The 27,662-nt window shown below is 40.0% G+C and overlaps 1 protein-coding gene across 5 annotated transcripts in view; it reads right to left on the bottom strand.

Moving 5' to 3' along the window:
• Positions 1-5,181: 5,181 nt before the first annotated feature.
• The window catches only part of TSC22D1 (TSC22 domain family member 1), a 137,546-nt gene continuing 115,065 nt past the window's right edge, over positions 5,182-27,662 (bottom strand). For 2 of the 5 annotated variants that reach the window (XM_045076647.1, XM_045076650.1), the window contains exons 2-3: positions 7,694-7,745; positions 5,182-6,549 (exon numbers count right to left, since the gene is read on the bottom strand). In XM_045076647.1, coding sequence (XP_044932582.1) covers positions 6,292-6,549; positions 7,694-7,745 — 310 coding nt within the window. In that variant the 3' untranslated portion in view covers positions 5,182-6,291. Of the gene's footprint in view, positions 6,550-7,693; positions 7,746-8,150; positions 8,527-8,834; positions 8,963-27,662 lie in introns of those variants that run through there. The other 3 variants (XM_013059817.2, XM_013059816.2, XM_045076651.1) reach the window with 3 other exon arrangements.

Below are 27,662 nucleotides of genomic sequence, written 5' to 3' on the forward strand. Positions count from 1 at the left end.
GTCAGCAGAAGGGGAAGGAGCACAGCAGATTGCTAAGAATGACTTTCTTAAGGCCAAGTCTGAAAGTGTTGGGTCCCTTCAGCTTTCTGTCCATTGATTGAAGCTGGGTCCCCTGGTCACACCTCAGTAACTTCAAGAGGATGGGGGATGTAATTGAGCAGCATGTCTAAGTAGAAAAGGAAATGGAATCTGGGCCAACCAACTTGTCCCCGTTTGCCTGGAACTTTCCTGGCCAGAGTACCGGAAGTCCCACTTCCCGGGAACCCCTAAAGGCCCGGGGAAACCGGTCCATCTGATCACCCCAAGGCCTCCCTCACATCTCTCTCCTTATGGAGAGAAACTAGGTCTCTGTTTCTGTGCCGTCCTCGTCTGCAGTGACTACAGACTACAGATGAGGGCATGCACTCAATGTACTTGAGACAACAGGAAGATTATTTCATTTTTTTAAAAGATGTTATTTATTTGAGAGAGAGTGAGCCAAGGGAAGTGCAGAGAAGCAGACTCCCCACTGAGCAGAGAGCCCAGTGTGGGACTCGATCCCAGGACCCTGGGATCATGAACTGAGCCAAATGCAGACGCTTCACCAACTGAGTCACCCAGATGCCCTGGAAAGATTATTTTAATTGAAATATAGGCCATTCCTGGAAATTTGGAGCATCTATGGTGTAACCTTGCAGCGCACACAACTGCCAAACACTGTCTTTGTCCCCAAATGAGTCAGTTCTAAAACGTAGTTATTATTGAGGGAGTTAGGCTACCACGAGAAAATGCCACCAATTTAACAAGAGTTCTTAGAAATATGTTTGCCAAAAGTTTGATCTGAGAAGAAATACGGAAAGAATTCTTTAGGCATTCTATTGCACAAGGCAAATTTCACCAGAAAACAAAGTACCTCATTTATTTTAAAAGAAGCTAGTGGGCTGTCCTTGAAGGCAAGGACTGTGGCTCACTCACTGTACTATCTCTGGCCTTTGGAAGGTCTTCAGTGAATGTTCTCTGAAGCAGTTTACGCAGAACTTACCAGAAAGCCTCTGCTCAGTGTCTCTAATCAGAAAGGTTTTTTGTTTTGTTTTGCGCTGAAGGATGAGCTGCTGTTGGGGACAGGAGTCTGGCTCTTGAAACAAACACAGAAAGGGAGTGGAAACTCCCACAGGCCACATCAGCATAGTAGGCGGGCTTTCGTTTGGTCTATAGTGTCCGAAAATCAGGAAATTTCAGACAGAGCCTGGACTTCTGGATCTTGAAAAACTGGAAGACCTGACAACGCAGTGTTTGTGTCCCCACGGAGCAACAAGTGGACGGCGCTATGGAGCAGTCATCCCCATCAGAGGGAGCACGGACTCTCCAATGCCACCACCACTATCTCATCCAACTGTCTCCCCCTCACTGCAGTCAAGAAGCTTCTGTCACATCCTGAGTCTGAGTCTACATAGTCTCACATAGACATCTGAGTCTAAAACACCTGGATTTAAAGCATAGATGTATAATATTACAGCAACTTTGCCCATTTTAAAATGGTCACTGAACCTTCCATAGCTATTGATAAAGCCTGATTGCTAATCCCGGTGACTTTGAGCCTGGTATTCCATAGTACTGTTTTATATAGGGTTTTATTCCACAGGAAAATTAATATTCTATCTATATCTCCCGCCTGTAATTGTGCATTTACTTCCATCAATATTATTATTTTTTTAAGATTTTATTTATTTGACAGAGAGAGAGAGAGGGAACACAAGCAGGGGGAGTGGGAGAGGGAGAAGCAGGCTTCCTGCCGAGCAGGGAGCCTGATGTAGGTAGGACTCAATTGCAGGACCCTGGGATGGTGACCTGAGCCGAAGGCAGACGCTTAACAACTGAGCTACCCAGGCACCCCAACAATATTATTTTCAAACATGAATAATTCTCAACTAATCCCTTTTCTAACTCACAGAAATGAAACTTGAGGTATTATTTCTGAGATAAAGAAGAAGAAATGGTGCATTTCTGTCCATATTCCAAATGGCCTTTTTAAAATTTTATTTTTAAGTAATCACACCTAACAAGGGCTTGGACCCACAATCCCAAGATCAAGAGTCACACGCTCCACTGACTGAACCAGCCAGGCACCCCCTCAATGGCATTTTTCATGTGTGTCTTTGTAATAAAATTTTAACAGCCACTACTATTATTAAATGCTAAGTCAAAAGCTAACAGAAAATAAAATTGCCACAGCTTTATTCCTACAAAAAATACAAAATTAAAACATAACAGAACGAGTAGCTCAGAAATAACAGAAAGGCTAGCATTCCTTGGGTACTTGCTCTGATTCCATCTCCGTGCTTACTTTCCAGCATTATCCTTACAAAAACCCTGTGGAGAGAACCTGTCCCATATTGAGCATGAGGTAACGGAGAAAAGCAATTAAAATCTCCTGCCCAAGGTCAGTTAGCTAGTAACCAGTGGAGTTACAATTAAAACCAATTAATTCTAGCTTACGAAGTTAAATGAACAAACAAAAACAGCGGGCTCTACCGCCCCGTCCCCCAAAGTTAGAATAAAGGAGAGTCATCTCAAAAAGCAGAGGGTTGTAGCATCTTAGGGCAGACCTGAATCTTTGCAACCTGATCCAACTCATTTTATGGATGCGAAAGCGGGTCTGAGAGGTTCCATCTCGTGTCTACAGGCTGGTGACTGTGAGGCGAGTGTCCACACTCAGCCCAGGGTCCTTCTCCCCACACTCGCACAGGAAGTGTACTGCACAACCTGCTTCCAAGTGCCAACACTGTGCACACGTCTCCAGCTGAGGCCACGTCAGCTAACGGGAGTTAACGTCGTCTTCTCTGCCTCCATTTCTAACCCTTGCGCCATTATTGCTGCAGGGTGACGGCTATAAGCAGTCGTGTTGTCAGACTCCTTCCTAGCAGCTGCCACTACTTCCTGTACATACAGCAAGGTCAGAGTCATATCTCTTGAAATTCATGTTCTTTTTGATTTCCATTATAATGAACTTTTATGTGTTTCATGTGTAAATTTAAAATTGATTCTGCCATGGCATATTCATCACATGGTGACAAATTTGTTTTTAAAGTATGTTAAAAAAAAAAAGGCACAGAACGACTGAGTGATAAACATTGTTAATTTGAAACAGAAAGCAGACAGTCATTAAAAATCATGTAAGGGGCACCTGGGTGGCTCAGTGGGTTAAGCCTCTGCCTTCGGCCCAGGTCATGATCCCAGGGTCCTGGGATCAAGCCCCGCGTCTGGCTCTTTGCTCAGCAGGGAGCCTGCTACCCTTCCTCTCTCTCTACCTGCCTCTCTGCCTACTTGTGATCTCTGTCTGTCAAGTAAATAAAATCTTAAAAAAAAAAAAAATCATGTAAAATTCCTTCTATGTCTCCTTCACTGAACAACGGTCTCTCCTGCTGCAAATGATGTCATCAACACCCAGGGCTGTGCAACACTCCATTCCTCTTAAAAATCTTGCTTGCTCCACTGAACATGACTGTGATATAATCAATTAAATAATAACCCACAGGCCAACAAAAGCCTGTAAGCAAGTAAAGAAATGCCTTTTTAAATTACCTTAAACATCCCAAAATGTCAATCACTTAAAAACATGTCTAGTAATTACTAAAATAAACATGAATGGAAAACCATCTTTTAATAATCCATGATTTCACATACAATATTCAGCTCTCAAATTGTCATGGGAGTCTCACATTTTTAATTGGAAGACCAAAATTTCATTAAGTAATGGAGAAGGAAGTTCTCCATTATCTTAACAATACATTAACATGAAATTTCCAAAATTTTCGACAATTACCACCTTTGGTGTTGAGGATCTTCAATAAAAAGCAAATGATGAAATGGCTATAGATTTCAATTCATTATGATTTTCTTTTTAAAGGAAATGTAACTACTAAGTCAGCATCCCTTTATTTAAGCCAAAGTCATATAACCTTCAAAGTAAAATGACGAAGGCTTTTTTAAGTCCTCTCCAAATCCCCCAAACCATCATCATGGCAGTTGCCACCAGCCCGTGGCAGTCAATAGTTTACTGCTTCAACGAGAGCTCTGTGTCCCCAAACCCATCACGGTGAGCTCTTTTTTTTTTTTTAAAGATTTTATTTATTTATTTGTCAGAGAGAGAGCGCGAGCACAGGCAGAGAGTGGAAAGCAGAGTCAGAGGGAGAAGCAGGCTCCCTGCGGAGCAAGGAGCCCAATGTGGGACTCGATCCCAGGACGCTGGGATCATGACCTGAGCCGAAGGCAGCTGCTTAACCAACTGAGCCACCCAGGCGTCCCCATGGTGAGCTCTTTAACACATGCTCACTCTCCACTTCTCAGGAAGCCCTGATGTTCCATTCACCTATCAATCTCCTACCAGCTCTACAGCAGAAGTTAAGGCCTCGTCCTGCTAGGGTTTAAGCAAGCCTTGGAGCTCACAAATGCCCCAACTCCCATTGGGTGGAGGGGGCGTTGCTGAGGCCTTCGGGCATACTAGAGCTGATAAACCCACCCTGTTCACACTGCTTGCTGATAGGGCCCCCAGAACTTGTCAGGCTCACATCTCAGACGCCAATTTGCCTTAGGATTCCAACATGCTTTAAATTTTGACCTATTTTAGTCATAAGGAATCAACTGACCCTCTTGCTCGTCTGGTCCCACCTCAAATCCAGTAGAGCAAACACCTGGAATCATCTTCTTTTGCTTGGACATTTCCAGGAGCTAGAAACTCAACCCATGTTAGGAACGACATCCCAATCCAGGGTGACAGTTTCTAAAGTGGAAATCAGTTTTTTGATTCCAGAGCTGCTAATTGGGATTATACACAGAATTAAGGCTCATGACCCTCCCAGCTAATAAAACATTTGAAAACCAAGGCTTACATAGACTTCTAGAACTTCAAAGTCACAGAACTTTTTCCTCTTTCAGTGTCCACATAGGCCCTGAGAGGTGAAGCCACTTGTCCAGATGATACTGGGCTAAAGACATAAGCTCTTGTCTCCTTCACTATGTCTCTCTTCCCCTTACTGGCTTGAAATAATGCACCGTCTATCTGTAATCGAAAACACTAGCACCCCTACTCTGTCCAACCTTCACACTCCCCTTCAAGATTTTGCCAAACTGTTTGAACTTTACCTGGAAATAGTTGCAAAGTGACTGCAGTAATGTTAACACACTCTAACATGAAAACACTTGTTTATCAACATTTTATATGCTTTATTGAAAGTTGACAAGTGCAACAGTTAAATACAGTGACACCTTACAACTGCGTAGAGAACATGCACAGAAACGTATGCATAGAACTACTATACAGGTAATATGCAGAAACCCCTACTGCGAAATTCATTAGCTAGAACGGATCATTTTTCAAAGTATTCAACCAGCTCAATCAAAAGACTTCAGTGAACAGGAATTTACTTCAAGATATGGAGCAACTAGAAGATTTTAGATTACACAAAGTGACCGACGGTGCCAAATTCTTAAAATTTCTTTAGGTGTGGTTTTCTTCTTGTAGCATTTTTTTAATGTAGATCTCTATATAAAAGACAATCCACACTTCTTCAGACAGCCAATGAAACATCTAAATTTCAATCTGTACAACCTAAATAGTAGTTACAGTCCTCTATTGTACAAAATAGTTACACTACATACACAAATATACAATAAGCAAAACAACCTTCATGTAAGAGAGCCTAGGTCCCAGCTACCTGTCACCGTTTTAGTCACTAAGACTTTTATGTCATCCACTGTTTCAGAAAGAGGCACAGTACTATTGTTTTTATGGATTTTTGGTGACAGTCGTCAATTGGTTCGATGAACTACGTTTCCCCCCATCTTAGGTGAGACTATGTGTCAGTCTTTGCTCTGACCTCCCTTTTAAGGTCCTCCTGGGGGAGAAGAGGAGAGAGGAAAGTCCAGTGGAGCCCCACTGCTTCAGACCCCATGGAGTACACTACGTGCAAGCAGGAGAGAACGCTCGGGAGTGGGGATGGGGAGCAGGGAAGGGGTGGAAAGGCACACAGCTCCTCGGCATGAATGAAACCACTTCTCACGTATCTGCCAAGCTGCATCCCAGTATATCCATGCTAATTCTCTGATTAACCTTTAATTCGCCCAACTAAGAAATTTCTTCAAGCCAAAAGCATAGGAGTGTTTAATACTGGACAATGGCATATACGTCAGTCTCACTTCTCTTTCGCAGCGAGCAATGAAATGGGTGACTGTGGAGGCGGATTCCCCCTAGTACATCTTCTCTGGTCTGTTCAGTTCAGACGGCAGCAGCCAGTTCTGCGGGGGCATAGGCAGCTACGCGGTGGGTCCTGAGCCCTGGGACGCTGGCTGGGCGGGGGGCTGTGTGGTCCCCTGTGGCTGTGTGGTGGCAGGGGGGGAGCCAGTCTGCAGCTGGGCCTGAAATTGGGCAAGCTGCTCAGGACTGGCCAGTGTCTTCAGCAGATTGTTTTCCTGCTCCAGCTGGGAATTTTTCTCTATTAGTTCTTTGATTTGCTCTTTGAGGACCTCCACTTCCTCTCTAACCGCATACATCAAATGGCTTTTCACCAGATCCTGAAAGGCAGAGGGAAAAAGAGGTTTATCTTAAGTATTTCCCAGACTCTGAATTTTTAAAACATCATTTTGCATGACGTCCAGGACTATTAACATAACCTGCCTTTATCTTATTTAACCAGCCCTAGGAGCCATCTACTGAATACAAGCACAACTGTACGAAACACTTGAAGTTTAATGTATAAGGGGATCAGGCTTTTTCAAAGCCTGTGCATTTTTGCGCGGCCCTCAGCCAGGGATGCATACATTCGCGTTTCCTACTCTAGCCGGCAAAATGCACTGGGCTTCTGGAAGGCGGGGCAGGAGCCTGGCCACTGGGATGTCCAGGCCCGCAGCAACGGTAGCCGCTTCCCCGCCCCCAAGTCCCTCCCTCCGCCCCCCGGACCGCCTCCCTCAGCACCGGCTGCAGCCAGTTCCTACAGAGCATGTTGCCGCATTTTCCTCCCTCCACCCCCCTCCCCCCTTTCGTGATTAAGCTGACATCACAGAAACCTGGGCAGACGTTGCAGCCAATGGGATCTCGAGTTATTTATAGCTCCGAATTAAAGGTTCGGAGTTTGCCTAGCAACAGTGGGCAGAGAATCCCGTGAGAAGAGCCACAGGCGCTGCTCCAATAACAAAGCAAGCCAAGGCGGAAATAAAAAATCGGAGAAATCCAGGCAGAGGCTAAGAAAGACAAAACTTTTCTCCCATTCTTCTTCATCATTCAGTAGCCTCCAGTACTGGGGATCCGTCTGTACAAGGTCTAGAGAGCCCCTGAGATCCCCACTCTGTACCCCCCTCCTTCCTTAGTAAACCTTGAGATTGCTAGTAAAGCCACATCGCTAGAGATGTGCCCGCGACCGAAGGACGCGCAGGGCAGAGCTTCCCTCGCAATTCCCGAGCAAAAAGGGGACACCTCTGCAAAAATCCCCACGTCGTGTGAAACCCCTCGGGAATTGAGAACATTTAATACCCTCAGGGCCCCGGGCTCTCCCGCTGCAGCCTTGGGAAGTGGCTACATGCCGGCCGAGAGGAGACAGTGCCGGCATTTCTCAATGTACGAAGAGCAGTCATCCTAACTATGGATGCACTGGTGCCATCCCGATCTCGCTTTTTGTACTGTGCCCACATGTAGTACAAATGATTTTTAATCAGTACCTACCATAGCTTGCTCGATTTTGTTGTCAATAGCTACCACACTTGCACCAGAGGAGCTGGAAGAGAGGGGGGAAAAAATCGATAAGTGGAATTTTTATAACATCCAAGACAAAAAAGGACTCCCCTATTCTGTGATGTTACTGGCAGCATTTTTTGAACATTCGACAACACCATGTAATAGATCACCCTCCAGAAAACAGCAGCCACTCTCTTACTAACGAATATCCAGACATTTCCCTATTTTAGTAAGCCACAAAAGGCTAAATTACATAATGTAGTAAAAGCCTGCTCTCCGGCCAGACCTGGGAAAAGGAGGCTATTCTAAACATTTGAAAAAGCAACATCCATGTCACCGTAGCCTCCCGGCAATGGACAAAGGAATTCGCCTGGCTATTTTTCACCTGCATTATTAGAAGTATCTCACGAGCAAATTTAAAGAAACTATCCCAGTCGACATTTACCTATTGTCAAGTCTCACAGAGGCGTTTTCAGTCCCCAGCAAGGATGACAAGAAAGAAATTGAAAAATGTCTCAGTTGGTAAACTCCTAGATCCATCGCCACTGGTCTACACCATTGGGATTTCATGCAATTGCAGCCAAAAACACCCTCGCGGAAAAAAAAAGGAATACCAGCAGCCTTGTTTGAGCTAGATTTAAAAAAAAAAACCTTCTAGCTTTCTGCAGCCCAGGGAGAAGTGGAAAACAGCGGCCCTAATTTAAAGAAACCCGGCTTCTGGGGCTTGGCGATCCCGGGAAGATGCTGATCCCACCGTTGTGCGGAGAAGCCTCCCAGGACGACAGCCAGGATCCACTAAGGCTATGGACCAGGACGCCGGCTCGCCGCAGAATATATGGAGGCGAGAGCCGCGCCGATTGGCCAGCACCCTATTGGAACCTCCCCTTCTCCCTTCCCCGCCCTCCTCAAGCTTCCCCGCTCTCCCCACTCCCAGCCCCCCGCCACCCCCCACCCCCCACCCCAGCCTCCAGATCGGATCCCGCTCTTCGGGTGGGCTGACCCAGGCCGCAATGGACCCGTGAAGCTGCGGAGCCACCAAGGCCTCCAAGCCTTGGGCAGCCGGACCACTGCTTCGGCAGAAAATGTCAAGGGTCCCTGAAAATACAATTGGGGCCCCGCACGTGCTTACGTTTAAGGGAGTCAGACCCCGTCCCAGGAGCTGCCTGTCCCCGCGGCTTCTGAACGGAGAAAGCTTCCTATTTGCAACCAGAACCGTCTGAGCTACTGGGCATGCCCAGTCCCACCGCTAAGACTTGGAGGAGCTCGAGTGTCTCGATTTCAATTATCTAGTTCTTACAGGCAAAGTAATGGGAGGATTTTATGGGCAGGTTTATTTATAAGGATAATAACCATACTGTAATAACACTTTTTAAAGCGGTAGTAAATTTTGGAGGGAAAAATCACATTTGCTTTCTGAGAAATACTACATTTTTATGCATCTATTACTTGTAGAAACAAAAAAACATTACATATTCTTTGCTAGGCATATATCTATTGAAGCAAAAAGGTACCCATCAGACGAAGAAATCAAGTAGATCTTCCCAAAACGTCCCTAGAGCCCTAAACCTTAAAATCACATCTCCCTCCTTCCATTTAGACCTAGAAAACTCAATCCACAGGTTAAGTCCTACATCAATCTATCTTCAGTAAGTCCCTAAGGCATGTTTTTGAAAGTCGCAATTCCTATAAGTCTCACCCTGTGAGTCTTCTTACATCGGAAGGACAGAAGTATTATAAAGTATGTATTTCATGCTGATGGCCATATTGACCAAGTAAAATTCCCTTCCCCAAATGAAAATCAAGTGATCTATGAGACTAGCCCATTGCTTATTTCCTCTATTAATTTAAAATATTTGCATGGACACATCAATTGAAACTACAACTTAATATACTAAAAATCTAAGGCTTTAAATTTGTTTATTATAAATTCTATGGTTTGCAAGTCAATAGTTAAGAAAGCAAACTTAACCACTACAATACTGCCCTCTAATGGCATAAGTCTATAAAACCACAAACAAAAAACTACACATAGTATATATAGACTTCTCTAATTTATAGGCACAAATAATTTCAATATAAAATTTGACCACAGAATATATGTAAATACTCTCTTTACACACACACACACACACACACACACACACACAGTCTTTTCTCAAACAGGCATTCTCTCTCAATTTCACATCCTTCAATCCTCAGCATCCTTTAATTTAGGACAATTACCATCAGAGCCTTTCAGACATCGTTTTAAGTTGACCCAGTGCTGCCAGGGAGCATATGGTTCTAGAAACCGTTTAAAGGAATTAAGGACCGAATCTGGCAAATATGATAGATGATGACAAGGACAAAAAATTCTCTTTCGGGCTGAAAACCCAAGTGTCACTAAAAATAAGCAGTAACATTCTTTTTTATTGTAAGTCATATTTTCCAAATTTTAAGACTTTGCTTTTGAATAAAAATGTTTGTTAGCATATTTGTGATTTACAAAACTTGATGTATATACTATCTCAGATGAAGGAAATGTAGTTGAGGAAGGCACCCATTTTCAGTAAAAAGAAACAGAGCAAGTGGAAGCTTAAATCAGTAATTTGGCAACCAAGGACATGATCCCTCTGTCTGTGAGTGCTAGACAGAGTTAGTATTTAATACACAAAATAGTTTCTATGTTTTGAAAGTTAAAGTTACCACAAACTGTGGTAGTTAAATCCATTTACATATTTTACCTGAACTGTACGTGACAAATTATTAAACATCATCTTAAACTGTTAAAAAAAAAAGGAGCTTAAAAAATAAAACTATTGGGGCACCTGGGTGGCTCAATGGGTTAAGCCTCTGCCTTCAGCTCAGGTCATGATCTCAAAGTCCTGGGATCGAGCCCCACATTTGGCTTTCTGCCCAGAAGGGAGCCTGCTTCCCCCTCGCTTTCTGCCTACCTCTCTCTGCCTACTTGTGATCTCTCTCTCCCTGTGTCAAATAAATAAATAAAATCTTAAAAAAAATAAATAAAACTCTTAAGGTCATATGAAGGAATGAATTAAAAATTCCTAGCTGAAGTTTAGGATTACCAAATTAACTGAATTTTATTTATTCATGATGTTCTTGAACAGAGACAGAAACAAGCTGGTTGTGCTTCCATTTCACTTGTTTCAACAGATCACAATTAGGTTAAGCTACAGAAGCCAATGTAAGCCATCACAGTCAGTTTAACCCATATCTCTGCAGAGGGACATGCTGGTCACCTCCAGGACGTGGCTATTTTAATAAAATTACAAGAAATGTATGTACATTTCTGGAGAATTTCTGGAGAATTTGCAGGGCCAGAGGATATAAATCCCTCCACCAAATTATTTGAAATCTATTGTTTTTATATACATAAATGTGCTAGATTCCTTTCAAACTAGATTTTTGTATGCAGACTGGAAGACAATTTGAAAAAGAAGGTAAATTAACTGGAAGAAAGTCCATGGACGGGACAACCAAGGGTCAGAAATATTTGAGGCACAAAGTCACTAGAATTACTCTCAAAGATACTTCTCTTAAGATGAAGGATCTGTGAGTCTGGGGTCTACTCGGGGCTTAACAAAGTCTAGCTGACAGGACAGGGAAAACTGTGCCGCCTTAAAGGCGTGGATGACAACAGCCATCATGAGGCATTGGGCAGAGACCAGGTCTCACTACAGTAGAGATCTGGAGCATAGGAAACAAGCCTGAGCATTAGAGGTTGGTGTGGTGTGGTTTTGTTTTTTTTTGTTTTGTTTTGTTTTGTTTTGTTTTCCTGTTTTGTTTTGTTTTGCCTAAGGGCCTTTTACTTGGACTCCAATTCCATGCCCTCTGCATGCTGGCAGCATGCATGCTAGAATATTAGAAAAGGAGCAGGGGAAGGTCCTGTGTTCCTTAATTCAGTAATGAGTGCATTTTTTCCAAAATTCATCTGTCTTGGCCAATATAGGTACAGTTGGGGATCCACCACTCAAATAGGATAACCTGTTTCTCCCTCTGTCCAAACTCCTTGCAAATCTAAAGTGACTGCCAGGGAGGACACTAAAACCTATCATCCCATGTCTGACCAAATCTTGTGTCCAGGAACTGTCAGCTCACTTGCCCCTTCCTAATTTATCCTCCCCAGGTCCTAGAAGTGGGGTTACTAGGTATAGTAAATAAAACTACAGGACTTCCAATTAAAAGTGAATTGCAGATAAACAACAAATGTTATGTGTTGGGTCCCATATACTGTCAGAAAAAGAAATAACTCCAAAGAAATCAAAACAAAAGTCAGCCATATTTGAAATATCCTTGATTTCCATAGAAAAGTTGGAAGATAAAGATGAGAAAAAACGGGGCGCCTGGGTGGCTCAGTGGGTTAAAGCCTCTGCCTTTAGCTCGGGTCATGATCTCAGGGTCCTGGGATTGAGCCCCACATCAGGCTCTCTGCTCGGCAGGGAGCCTGCTTCCTCCTCTCTCTCTGCCTGCCTCTCTGCCTACTTGTGATCTCTGTCAAATAAATAAAATCTTTAAAAAAAAAATGAGAAAAATCTCCAAAAAGTAGAATAAAAGAAAAAGAGATGATTGAGAAATAAAAGAAACTAAAAGGATAAATCTGGGAGGTCCAATATCAGAATCAGATGATTCCAAAACCAGAGAACAAAGAAATAGTTTAAGAATTTCTCCTGAACTGAGGGACACAAGTCTCCAGCCTAACCAAGATGACCAAATGGCCACCACAATAAATGAAAAAAGCCCTGGGATGCCTGGGTGGCTCTGTTGGTTAAATGTCTGCCTTTGGCTCAGGTCATGATCCCAGCGTCCTGGGATCAAGTCCCACATTGAGCTCCCTGCTCAGCGGAGAGCCAGCCAGCCTGCTTCTCCCTCTGCCTGCTGCTGCTCCTGCTTATGTTCTCTCTCTCTCTCTCTCTCTCTGACAAGTAAATAAATGAAATCATTAAAAAAAAAAAAAAAGGAAAGGAAAAAAGCCCTACACCAAAGCACATCAGCATTAAAGATTACTTGGAAAAGAGAAAATCCTTAAAAGCTTCCAAACAGAAAAAACAAGCTATAAACACGGGAATAAATAATCAGAATGGTTTTTGCTGGCTGCCAGAGAGCAATGCAGAAAATTCTGAGAGAAAACATTCTCATTTCTCATTCTTATTTGGCCAAATCATCACTGATTGGCCAAAAATTCATTTTAAGTGTAAAGGTAGAACAAAAACATTTTCAGACACCAAATGGAGGAACAAATCAAGCAAAAGGATGAAATAAAGAATGCTGTATTATTTGAAAAGGAACGAGAGAGAGAAAAGGTACAGGAAACATGAACCAGGCACTCAAATGCTAGAGAGAAGGGAGGGAATCAACAGAACGATGAGGAAAGACATCTCAAGATGACAGCTGCTAAGCAAGCCTAAGCAGCAGATGATCTGTAAGGGGCAGAAAGATGGGAGCCGTGGGGAGGGAGGGCTCGGGTGGGTGGGGCTGAGCATAGAACTGATCCAATCAGGCTGAGCATTTGCAGAGGGGGAGGGGAGCCACAGACAGGTGTCTGAGAGAAGTTCAAAGGCTTTTATAGAAAACAAAACAAGGAAAAAACTAGTATGCTTATCAATAAAATTTACATAACTATATTAATTTTGAAAAAATTTTTATTGGTTTAACTTTAAAAAGTTAATTGCACGGGGAAGGTGGAGGGGAAAAAGACCTGAGCCATAAGAATGGTTTATGCTAAATCTGAATCTATGACAGTTTGATTATAAAATACCTAAAATTACACAAGCACGAAAATAACAGTATAAATACATAGACGTAGGTAGGTAACTATGAGAAAACAAAAATTTTTGGCTGAGGAACAGACAGGGGGCTGAAAAAAAAAGGAATTTATATTTATATATACTCCTATAGATACATACATGTATTTTTTTTTCTATTCACTCTGTGTGATCTTTAGGAATGTAGAAGCATTTTCTTAAAGTAAAAGAAAGAGAATGGGATGTTCCTCTGCTCCCAGGCTGCCGCCGAGTACTTACCAGCATGAGCATGTGAGCAAACTACCAATGATGGGAAAGAGGCACCCCAGAGAATCAGGCAGGGGCAATTTTTAGAAATCACACAGAGTCAGGAATAGTTGGTGGTACTACCAGCCAGATTAAAAACAAAACAAAACAAAAAACAACTTGTAAACATGGGGCACCAGATATTCAGAAGGATACTGCCAAAGTCATGGGGAAAAATTAGTTCTAGACTAAAGGGTGTTTTGGTCTTGCGCAATGCAGTTTTAAAGGAAGCCTTGAAGATCAAACTGTTTCCAAGTAACTTAATTTTGTCCTAAAACAAAGCTCCAGGATATTAAATAAAATAGAGTTAGCATCCAATAATTCAGTGTCTGGCATCCAATGAAAAGTACCAGGCATACAAACGCAAGAAAAATAACTCATAACAAGGAAGAATATCAATCAGAATGACCCAGATATAGCCAAAATGATATAATTTGTAGACAATGACATTAAAACAATTATTATAACCATATTTTATATGTTCAAGAAGGTAGAGGGAAAATTAGCATATTAAGTTGATGTATGGAAGGTATAAAGAAATTAGATTTCTGAAGATGAAAAATATAACATTTGAGAAGAAAAATACCCTGCATGGATTAACAGTAAATTAGGGCAGAAGAAATATTAGTGATATGTTAGGGATAAAAAGTAGCCAAAATAAAACACAGGGAGGTCATAAAAATCCTAAATGTTTATACAGTGACAACAGGGAGGGGGAAAAAAAAGAACGAAATAAGAAAAAAGCATCATTGAACTGTGGGCAATTTCAAACAACCAAATGTATCTTTGGTGAAGTCCCTAAAGAAGAGAAGAGGGAAGGAGAAAGGAAAATATTTGAAGAAATAATGGCAATTTGCCCCAAGTTTTATTAAAATAATAAATCCACATATCTAAGAAACTAAGCCTCAAGCAAGAGAATTGTAGAAAAAACTTCAATAAGGGTGTGTGTCATAATTAGATAGCTTAAAGCCAGTGATAATGAGAAAATTTAAGAGCAGCCCAAGAAAAGAACTAGATTATACACAAAGCAAAACAAAGATAAAGAATGTAGCCGACCTGTGGGTTGGAAACAGCTAGATAGAAAACAGTGTGGCAATATTTTTAAAGTGCTAAAAGAAAATTTTCAAAAACCTGTCAACCTACAATTCTAGGCCCAGTGAAAATACCTGTCAAAAATAAAGGTGAAATTTGTTCTTTTACAGACATACAAAAGCTGGGAGGATTTATCAAAGGCAGACCTGCACTAGAAGAAATTTTAAAGTTCGCTCTTTGGACAGAAGGAAAATGATACCAGATAGAAATCTAAATCTATACAAAAGAATGAAGAATATCAGAAATGGTAATTATGTGGTTAAATACAAAAAACCGTACCCTATCTTTTTTAAGAGATGAATAAGTGACTGTTTATTATTGACTCAGAGATATGAGAAAGTTGGTTACCAAAGAGGGAAGGGGTTGAGGGGATGGGTCAAAATAGATGAATGGGATTAAGAGGTACAAACTACCAGTTATAAAATAAATAAGTCATGGGGATATGAGGTGCAGCATAGGGAATACAGTCACTATTATTGTAGTAACTTTGTTGGTGACAGATGGTTAGTAGACTTATCACTGAGACCATTTCATAATGTATAAAAGTATCAAATTACTATGCTCCTCACCTGAAACAAACAGAATTTTGTATATCAACTGTCCTTTAATTAAAACTAAAATTAGAAAAAGATGATTAACTGTTTAAGGCAGAAATAATAACCATGTATGGGGAGAGGCAACAACACATGTAGAAGTAAAATGTAGGACAAGAAGAGAACACAGGGGGCGCCTGGGTCTGCCTTTGGCTCAGGTCATGATCTCAAGAGTCCAGGGATCAAGCCCTGCATCAGGCTCTCTGCTCAGCGAGGAATCTGCTTCTCTCTCTCCCTTTGCTGCTTCTCGTGCTTGTGTGTGCTGTCTCTCTCTTGGTCAAACACATAAATCTTTAAAAAAAAAAAAGAACACAGGCCAGGAGGAGAGAATGAGCATACTGCTCTAAGATTCTTACATTACTTGAAAAGACTATTATGTGTACTGCAAACTATAAAGCAACAACTGAAATAACTATAAAGACACATAGCTAATCAGGTAATAAAGAAGATAAAGTGAAATCATAAGAAAACATACAATCTAAAATAAGAGAAGGGGGATGAAGAACAGAATAAAAAACAAATACCATGATAGTAAACTAAAACCAGCTACAGCAATAATCACATCAAATGTAAATGGTTCCACTTAAATACCTTTATTAAAAGGTAGAGGTAGTCAGACTGAATTAAAAAAAAAAAAAGACAAAATTATATGTTGCCTATAAGAAACATACTTTAAGTATAAAGGCACAAATAGGTAAAATAAGAGGATGAAAGAAGATACTGTCTGTTAACAATAATCAAAAGAATGCTGAAGTGCCCATATTATTCAGAGCACATGAAGAGCAAAGATCATTTCATAATGAATAAAGGGTCAATTCATCAAGAGGTCATAAAAATCCTAAATGTTTATACAGTGACAACAGAGCTTTAAAACACTTGCAGTAAAAATTGATAGAACTGTAAGGAGTTTTCAATAATCTTTTTTTTTTTTTTAAGATTTTTATTTATTTATTTGACAGACAGAGATCATAAGCAGGCAGAGGCAGGGAGAGAGAGGGGAGGAAGCAGGCTCCCTGCTGAGCAGAGAGCCTGATGCGGGGCTCTATCCCAGGACCCCAGGATCATGACCTGAGCCCAAGGCAGAGGCTCCAACCCACTGAGCCAACCAGGCGCCCCTCAATAATCTTCTCTCAATAACTGAAAGAAAGAGAAAATAAGTAAAGATAACAGAACACTTGAACACTGCCAACCATGTGACCTAATTTATTTTTGCAGAACATTCCACCCAATAACAAGCAAATATACATTCTTTTCAAGCACATGTGGAATTTTTTCTAAGATAGAGCATCTTCTGAGCCATAAATCAAGTTTTAATTAATTTAAAAGCATTCACATCATATGAAGTAAATTCTCTGAGCACAATGGAATAGAAATCAACTACAGAAAATCATCTGGAAAATCTCCAAATATTTGGAAATAAAGTAACACATATCTACATAACTCATGGGTCAAAGGAATAATCAAAAGGAAAATAAGGAAATATTTTGAACTGAATGAAAATAAAAACATGGCATATCAAATTTATTTCAATAAATTTAACAACTTAGATGAAATGGACCAATTCCTAGAAAGACACTATGGAAACTCACTTGAGGAAAAACAGGTAACATAAATAGCACTATGTCTATTTTAAAAATTAATTTGTAGCTTAAAATCTTCTGACACACACACACACACACACACACACACACAGAACCCCAGGCACAGATAGATTCACTGGTGAATCCTACTAAACATTTAAGGAAGAAATAATGCCAATTCTATATAACCCTTTCAAAAAACTGAAGAGGAGAAAACACTTCCCAGCTTACTCTATGAGGTAAGAATTTCCCTCATACTAAAATCAAAGACATCATAAAAGAAAAAAGAAAAGAAAAACTACAAGCCAATAAACATAGATATAAAAATTCTTAACAAAATTTAAGCAAATTGAATCCAACTAGACATACAAAGGATAATAAATTACATCCTGATCAAATGGCATTTATCCTGAGAATGCAAGGTAAACATATGAAAATCAATGTGAATCACCCTATCAATAGACTAAAGAAAAGTTATAGGATCATCTCAATAGAAATAGAAAAAGCAACTAACAAAATTTAACATCCATTCATGAAAAAACTCTCAGCAAAACAGGAACTAACAGGATTTTAGGCATTTATAAAACACATTCAGCTTACATCTCTTACTTCTATTTAATCTGATATTGAACTAATAGCCAGGCAAATAAGGCAAAAATAAATAAATACATAAGTACATAAGTAGCATCCAGACTGGAAAGAAAAAAATATATCTGTATTCACAGATCACTGTCTATGTACAAAATCCCAAAGAACCCACAAATAAATTACTAGAACTAACAAGAAGCATGTTTATAAGGGTCACGGAATAGAAGTTCAATATAGAAAAATCAATTGTATTTCTCCATGTTGGCACAAAAAAGAAATTGAAACTTTTCGAAGTTCCATTTATAATAACATAAAAAACACATGAAATAGGTATAAATCTAACAAAATATATAAAAGATCTTTATGCTGAAAACTATAAAACATTATAAAAGGAACAAAGAGAATCAAATAAAGTGGCAAGACATATCATGTTCGTCAACTGAAAGATTCAATATCATTCTGTCAATTCCTCTTCCCCTTAAATAAAGTATAGAAGCAGTGTGGTCCCAATCAAAATTCCAGGTAGACCTTTTGTGGAAAAGGACAAACTGATTCTAAAATTTACATGTAGGGACACCTGGATGGCTCAGTCAGTTATGCATTTATGCATTATGCATTTTGCATTATGCAGTTATGCAATCAGTTATGGGATTGAGTCCCTCATCGGGCTCCTTGCTCAGCAGGGAGCCTGCTTCTCTCTCTGTTGCTCCCCCTGCTTGTGCTTGTTCTTTCTGATAAATAAATAAACAAAATCTTTTTTAAAAATTACATATAAAGGTAAAGGAACTGGAATAACCAAAACAATTTTAAAAGACCAAAGCTGAAGGACTTGTACTACCTTACCGCAAAACTTTTTGTAAAGCTACTCTAATCAAGATAGTTCAGTATTGGTGAAACAACAGATGTACAGAGCAATAGAACAGAAAATAGGGTTCAGAAGTAGACCCCATACATACGTAGCAAACTGATTCTCTACAGAGATGTGAAGTTGATTCAATACAGAAAGACAATCTTTTCCAATAGCGTTAAAACAACTAGATAGCCACATAAAAGTAAAATTAAACAAGCCCAACCTGATCCATTCCTCCCACTGTATGAAACATTAACTTAAAATGGACCATAGACCTAGGGGTACCTGAGTGGCTCAGTCAGTTCAGTGATTGCCTTTGGCTCAGGGCATAGTTTCAGGGTCCCAGGATCAAGCCCGAGTTGGGCTCCTGGTCAGCGAGGAGTGTGCTTCTCCCTTTCCCTCTGCTCCCTGCTCCACTCATGTTCTCTCTTGCTTGCTCTGCTCTCTCTCTCAAATAAATAATCTTTAAAAAAAGAAAGAAAAAAAAAAAAAGGGCCATAGACTGATGTGTAAAATCCCAAAGCATAAAACTTCTGTAAGAAAACATAGGAGTTATCTTTGGGACACTGAATCGGGTAAAGATTTCTTAGATATAACATCAAAAGTACACTCCCATGATAGAAAAAGAAAAAAAAAACACAATAAACTGGACTTTATCAAAAGGAATTGTTTTTTGAAAGGCATTGCTGTAAAAATGTAAAGACAAACTACAGACTGAAATTAAATATTGCCAAGTCACATATCTGACATAAAGGAACCTATATCCAGAATATATAAAGAACTCTCAAAACTCAATAGCAAGAAAACAAACAACCCACTTAAAAAAACAGACAAGAGATACTTCATCAAAGAAGATGTATGAAAGGTAAACAGGCACATGGAAAAAATGCTATACATCATTAGCCATTACAGAAACACAAATCAAAACCATGAGATACCACTCCATGCCTATTAGAATGGCCACATTAAAAAAAAAATTAAACCTAGAAATGCCAACTGTTGACAAGAATGCAGTGATTGAAATGCTCATATACTGAGGGTGGGAATGCAAAATCTTACAACTATGCAAAACAGGTTAGCAGTTACTTATAAAGTTAAACATACTTTCCATAAAACCCAATAATCCCACCCAAGTTTTTAAGGGAAAGAAAAATTTATGTTCTCACAAAAATCTGCAAATGAATGTTTTGAGTGGTTTTATTATAATCACTCAAAACTGGAAGCGACCGAAATGTCGCTCAAGGGGTTATACAAAGCCTGGTGCATCCATACAACAGAGCACTGCTCAGCAATGAAATGAAATTAACTACTCACAGTGGAATGAAAATACCTCACAAAAAAATCTCAAATATGTTATAGTAAGTGAAAGAAGCCAGATTCAAAAGGCTGCTAAATATATGATTCTATTTATATAACATTCTAGAAAAGGCAAAAACTATAGGGACAGAAAACAGATCACAGATTGAGAAAGCTAGGGGGTAAAAGAGGGGAGGTTTTTGTGGGTAAAAGAATTGTTTCTGGATAGCGATGGCAGTACACCCACTGTGTTTGTCCAAACTTCTAGAACTATATGCTATACAAAGGAAAACTTTATGTAAATGATCCTCAAAAATGAAAGAAAAAAAGTGGCTGCCACCTAGGTAGCACATTGGGAAGAATGGGGGGGAAAAAAAAGAAAGAAACTGCTTAAACTTTTTGTATTAGTTCTATTTGATCTTTATACACATACATGTATTTTTTATTGTAGTAAAAAACATAAAATTTACCAACTTAACTACTTCTAACTGTGCAGTTCAGTAGTGCTAAATATATTCACATTGTCGTGAAGCAGTAGTTTTCATCTTGCACATCTACAACTATATCATTAAACAACTCTACTTTATCCTCTCCCTCCACCCCAGTAACCACCATTCTACTTTCTGGTTCTATGAATTTGACTACTTTAGAATCATATACATACGTATGTATACATACATATATATGTGTATATATCTATTTTTTATTAAAATATTCCAAAATAAAAGCAAAAAATAAAAAGATATAATCCAAGGACTTGAACACTTTCACTGAAGAGACACAAAATGCCTATTTTATAACTAATTTCTCTATAATCACATGAAATATATTATTGGGTTTAAATTTTAAACTATAATTTTACCTTGTTCTTAAAGCTATAATTTTGTTGGTGATTAATCTATAAGAGTTCTAATTTAGATACTCTGATACTATTCCTAAATCCCACAGAGTTACATATGCTTTACAGTTCTACAATCCCATAGTGTTAAAAGACTTTGAAAATAAATACTGGGAGACCTGGGTGGCACAGTCCGTTAAGCATCCAACTCTTGGTTTCAGCTCAGGTCGTGATCTCAGGGTCCTAGCACTGAGCCCTTCCTCAGGCTCCATACTCAGTGATGTGGAGTCTGCTTGAGATTCTTTCTTCCCCCCACCCCGCCCCCCACTTCCTCTGCCCTTCCCACTTGTGTTCTCTCTCGCACTCTCTCTCAAATAAATCTTAAAAATAAAAAATAAATACTTACTTTTAAGTGTGAAAATATCAAAAACCCTTTAAAAAGGCTAATAAAATTTAAATATAATCTTTTGTATTTATTTATATATTTTAAATATATTTTTATATATTGGGGGACCAATATATACATTGGAATATCCGACTCTTGATCTTAAGGTTGTGAGCTTGAGCCCTAATGTTGGGTGTAGAAATTACTTTAAAAAAAAATATTTTAAAGAAAAATTAAAAAATCATGGGGCACCAGAGTTTCTCAGAGGTTGAGTGACCAACTCTTGATTTCAGCTTAGGTCATGATCTCAGGCTTGTAAAATTGAGTCCCTTGTCAAGCTCTGTGCTCAGCAGAGTCTGTTTGAGATTCTCTCTCTGCATCTGCCCCTCCCTCCTGCCCACCGCTCAACAAGCATGCTCGCTCTCTCTCTCTCAAATAAATTTTTGGGATGCCTGGGTGACTCAGTCGGTTAAGCGTCTGCCTCTGGCTCAGGTCATAATTCCAGGGTCCTGGGATGAAGTCCCTTATCGGGCTCCTTACTCAGCAGGGAGACTTTTTCTCCCTCTCCTCCTCCCCCTGCTTGTGCTCTCTCTCTCTCTCTCTCTCTCTCTCTCTCTGTCAAAAAAAATAAGATCTTTTTAAAAAATTAAATAACTAAAAAAAAATTATATGTATTATATATTTTTATATATTATATATAATTATATATTATATATTAAATATTAAATAACTTAAAACATTAAATAACTTTTTAAAATAAACAAAAAATTTTTAAAAATCAATGTCATTAAAAATAATCTTTTACTTAGTTATATACATATATACTCTGTATAAGGCCCTCTGCAAATATATTTTCTGTATTTTTCTGTATATTCTCTCTCTAAATATTTATGATAACTTTCTAATTAGTTACAATTCTAGAAATAATTCCCAGTCTTCCATGCACATACCTCTATTTCCTTGCCTTATTTAACATAACTACAAATTCCAAAAGAATGCTCATATCCTAAAAAGACTCAATGTCTTTAAGCAGGAGGATTCAAATGGGCAGCATTCTTTTTCCTTTTTTATCTCTGGGACAATGAGGTCCTCAAAGCCAAATTTCTTAATAAATTATCACTTTTCCTAATAGTGGTAGATTATGAAAATAAGGAGACACAAGGAAAAAGGGCATCTCAGATTTAGAAGCCAAATAGTATGCTATATAAAATATTTGAAGAAGTAAAAAGTTGTCCTGATTACAATTTTCTATTTCAAGAATCTCATGCATGTCTCCTATCAAAAATGAATACCATTTCTATTTTACTTTTGCACAGCTATGGAAAACAGATACTTCAAGCTCTTCTTTTATTTTTTAAAAATAACTAGCTACTTTAAGCCACATTTTCATGTTAAATTCCAGAAGATATCAACAATCAGCAGTATAGAAAGAAGGGCCAGTAGGAACTGGATTAACCATTATTCTCTGCATACAGAAACACTTTGGGCCTTTAGAGTCAGTCCTTTGGTGATGCTAAAACAATCAGACAAAATTCAACTGAACAGTTCTATTTACACAGAAACTCAAGGGTAGTACATGGCTACTGAATTTCTAATACACTACAGACTTCAGTAAGCATTAACAAATTGGAAAGGTAACTCTGTACACTGGAGACACATCGTGTGTTTAATAAGTATGTTCTGCTCTAATCAAAGGACACATTTCCATAGTATGGTCTCTCTGAACTCCAACTCTGTGACTTCAAAGGGCCTGAGGGTTTCTTCAATTGATCTATTTGGTATTCTAGAGCTGAAATGGACCTTAGAGATGGTATAGTTCTAATTTTCATTTTCTGTAGGTTTAGAAATGAAAGCTCAAAGACGTGGTCAGTTTTATCCAGAGTTTATCTATTTAATTGTAAGATGATTCAACTTTTGATTCAATATATTGTCTTTTAGATATGTAGGCCTGGAATCCTGAATTGATACATACTTTCATATTTATATATATAGATAGATTGATATATTATATATAATATTTATTCATATATATATACACATACTATACATTACATAGTTCATGTATATGTTCATAGTACATATATATGTTCATACACACACACACACACACACACACACACAAAGGAATATGAGAGCTGGAATTGTATAGAGATGGCAAACCCCGACTACTGGGTTTCCAGGCCTTCTCCCTGAGTAAAGATATTGGGCTCTTCATGAGAGCCGGCCCTCCGAAGCTCTGTTTGTATTATATTATGATACTGGAGAAGCCAGGGAGCACCACAGTCTGCAAAGGTGCTCCCCAGTCCCTGGAAAAGGTCCTGGCCATGAGGGAGGTTCATCAGACATACTGACTGACAGCCTACTAACAGGCACATTACTTCGTGAGCACACCTAAGAGTGATTTTTGAACTGTGCTTTCCTAAAGCCCTGGTAGTTTTGTAGAGAATCCTCAAGAGCAGCAAGGGCCAAGGGGAGCCCAGCCGGACTGGAGGGAATGAAGCAGGCTGCGTTCCCCAGGCCTGTGGAACTTTCAGAGGAGAAAGTGGCCTTCACAGCGCGTCACTCTGAAAACAGATCTTTACTCTTAGTGGCCTCACCTGGGATCTCCTTCCCATTTCTCACCCAGAATAAGATTCTGACATTAGCATATTTTCCTGTTCACAATTAAGTAAGACAATATAATAAAAATAATAAGTACTGAGTGGACTACAATGGTCAGTGAAGTGGGAAATGCATAATTTGTAATGATTTATAATTTTTTGCAACAGATAGTTATATAAAAAACAATAAAAATTTGTGATTTACAAATGTACAAGTCGACTTGTACAGTGAAAGAAGTGGCCACTGTGATATATCTTAGCTAAGATACAAACTAGAATAAAATAATTTTCTATACATTAGCTCTTCAGGTATGCCTTCATTTTTTCATATTTACTCAGCACTAAGCAACCATGAGAGGCCAGAAACTTCATGGTTGGCACTAAAATTATAAAATGAGTAAGTCATAGTCCCTGCTTTCAGTGACCAGGGGGATAGCTGGTGGCAGGGAGAAGGCATGTGATAGCTGTTATCATTTGGGTCTATAAAAAGAATGATGGTTAGCAGAAGGAACCAGAGACGTTTCAGAGAGCAGAAGACTGCCTCTGGGCCTTGAAACACAAGTTGGAGTCGTACAGTCAGACCACAAGGTACAAAGAAAATGAGAACACTCCATGAAAAGAGCATGGCCAGGTAAAACTGTGGTCATAAAGCAGCAGGCTGAGTGTGACACCTATCAGCTGAGTGTGGTGAGGTAGTAGGAAGCTGGGGGTTAGTGGTGGGAGGTGCAGAGAGAAGTAGAAAGTTAACAAGCTAAAGACAGACAGGGGCCTTACAGGCCACAAGACGGAGACTGGCCTTCAGTCCGAGGGCGTGGGGGTCCACACAAAAGGGTTTCAGTGGGCAAGTGATGCGATGGCAAGGCTCCCCGGACCAAAGCATACAAGATGAAAGGAGATGAGACTTGCTGTGAAAGAATGGAAATCATGAGGGCCAGACCCACTAGGGCAGACAGAGAGAAGAGGGGATTAAAGCAAAAAGTATCTGGGAGATGGAATGGACAGGACAGGCATGTGGGAAGTAAGGGAAGCTGGAGGAGTCCCAGGCTTTCGGATTATGTGAATGGGTGAAAGGTGATGACATTCACCAGGGTGACTACTACGGCTGGACACTGGTCCTGGAAAATGACACTGATGGGACACTCCAGGCAGTGGACAATATGGCTTTGGAATTTCAGTGAGACCTGTCTTGAGAAAAACATTTGGAAGCTGTGTGGGCAGGGGACAGTAAGGAGCCATGGGAGTGGATGAGATTACCTCAGGAATGGATATGGGAAAGATGGTGGTGCTGAAAGGCTGCACACCACTGGGACAGCCATTTGACTTGACTGACAGCCAAATTTATATATATAAATTTATATAAAGACATTATAGATATATATAATTATATAATTTATAAAGACACCTGGGTTTTCTGTGGGCCTAGTGGATGGATACTACAGAAGATAAAGAGCTTCAGCCATGTGGCAAGACCTTTGTCTGGTTTGACGGTGGAAGGGCTGGAAGTGAAGATATCAGGGCAGTTCTCCAAAGAACCACCAAACATGTCTCATGAGGGAGCTTACATGTGAATGGCTGCCTCACAGGAAGAGCCAACAGTCAGTCAGAGGTAGACAGAAAAGCAGCTGCAGCCACCACAGAGGAGGAGGACCTGGCAACAGCCAGCACAGAGGCTTCTGCCCCTCTGAGCTCACTATCCCCCAAAGCTGGGGCACTACTTACTGTGGAGAGAAGGGAAACATGTGAAAGCCAAACACCTGCCCGCCCCCCAAAGATGCCATGACCCAGGCAAATTTTTTTTTTCCTTTTGAAGGTGAGAGTAGACAGAGAAGAGAACTCGGATTCTGACATGAGAGTCAAGTTTCCAAAGGTGAAGAACTGAGTTTTAAACTGTGACTGTTGGGGAACCTGGGTGGCTCGGTCGGTCAAGTGGCTGACTCTTAATTTCAGCTCAGGTCAGGATCTCAGGATCGTGAGATTAAGGCCCATGTCCGGCTCCACACTGGGTGTGGAACCTGCTCGGAATTCACCCTCCCCATCTCCCTCTGCCCGTCCCTCTCTCTCTCTAAAAAAGTAATTTTTAAAAAACTGTGACTGCTTAAATAACTAACACTTACTGAGAAGTCATGGAAATACATTGAGATGCTGATATGGAAGCCTGCTACCAGTGTGAAAGAGAGTTCAACAGACACAATTAGTAGCAGTCATTTGAAGAAATAAAACCAAACTACATCTTTGTTCTCCCCAGTAACTGGACATCTCAGTAAAAAGTTATGGAGGGAGATTCAGAAGAATACAGCATAAAGCTATGAGTGAAGGGACAACTGGAAGATGAGGTCCTGTCTCTGAAGGGACTGGCAAGAACTAAGTGAGCTATGCCGAGAGAACCCTTACCTGTGAGGCCTGTTGGAGTCACCACAGGTCCATATCATGCCCACAGATCACCAACACAATAGCCGTGAAAGCTGACCAAGGAGAGCGCTGCAATGTCTGAGGTAAGGACATCCATCTTCTCCCTCTCCCCAGCCCCACACCAAGGGAGCCTGCTCAGGGAAGGGGGAAGATAGATATGGGAATGGACCAGGAACCCCATTCTCCAATTCAAACTGCTAGAGACTCAAGCTTAGCCTGGCTTGACAGAAGTGGACTGCTTTGAAGCAAATATGATATAAAGTCATTAAATAATAAAACTATGTCTTAAGAATCCAAAGTTCCTTAAACAGTAAGTCAGAAAAGTAACTTCAGTTGTAGAACTAAAGTAAGCTGCTGTGAAGCAGCCCCATTAAACAGCAAAGAGGAGGAGCTTGCAAAGGGCAAAGACGGTACAATTAGTAGGAAGATAAAACCACCACATATTCATACCCTGGAAAATTGAGACTTCTCAATTAGCTAGTTGTATGTGTATTTTCTTATTTAATCCTTACAATAACTGAAGTAATAGGTACCCTTATTTTCTTCATTTAAAGAAAAAAACACTAAGACTTAGAGTGGTCAAACAACTGGCCCGAGATAACATCATTCTTAAACAAATTCCAGTCAGTGGAGGCTGGTATACAGCACGAGTCCTCTACATCACACAGAACCAAAAGGTGGTCAGTTCCTAGACACCTCAGAAATGCATAGCTAATTTAGTAAAAACCTTACACCTGTCCTTAAACTTGTAAAGGTTACTTATAGTCATTATGGTTAGACAGTTTAGGATAATTTATATCTTAAATATACTGATTTGTCAGACTGTTAGACTTGTGTTTCTAATAAAAAGAAATAGTCTTAATAGGCTTTAACAGTTTTGTAATTGGTTTGAAGGCAAAGTAAAAACACAGAATGGGGGCACCTGGGTGGCTCAGTGGGTTAAAGCCTCTGCCTTCGGCTCAGGTCATGATCTCAGGGTCCTGGGATCGAGTCCCGCATCGGGCTCTCTGCTCAGCAGGGAGCCTGCTTCCTCCTCTCTCTCTCTCTGCCTGCCTCTCTGCCTGCTTGTGATCTCTCTCTCTGTCAAATAAATAAATAAAATATTTAAAAAAAAAACAACACAGAATGACTCCTCTAATTTAGTCTAATGTGGAAAATTTAAAAATCCTTCATTCTATTACAAAATTTAAATGCTACATATATTTTCAAAATTCAGTGATATAATTTTGAATAAAACAAGATGTTTTGCAAAAGTCATTAAAATGGTGTCAGTGACAAAGCATAATTCCCATGATTCTCATAATTCCCAAGTCTGGATAATTCTGCAAAAATTACATAAAACTAAATATTTCCAAGAGAAAGAGTAAAAACAGAGTTACTTAAAAACAACTTTGTCTTTAATAAATGGAGGGGGTACCAATTAAGTTAATATTAACGGATTTTTATTTTTTTATTTTTATTTTTTTTGAAGATTTTATTTGTTTATTTGACAGACAGAGATCACAAGTAGGCAGAGAGGCAGGCAAAGAGAGAGAGAGAGAAAGAGGGAAGCAGGCTTCCTGCGGAGCAGAGAGCCCGATGCGGGGCTCGATCCCAGGACCCTGAGGATCATGACCCGAGCCGAAGGCAGCAGCCCAAACCACTGAGCCACCCAGGCGCCCCTATTAACGGATTTTTAA

Source organism: Mustela putorius, unplaced genomic scaffold (assembly GCF_011764305.1).
Source record: "Mustela putorius furo isolate JIRA1106 unplaced genomic scaffold, ASM1176430v1.1 tig00000179_pilon_pilon_pilon, whole genome shotgun sequence".
Taxonomy (NCBI): domain Eukaryota; kingdom Metazoa; phylum Chordata; class Mammalia; order Carnivora; family Mustelidae; genus Mustela; species Mustela putorius.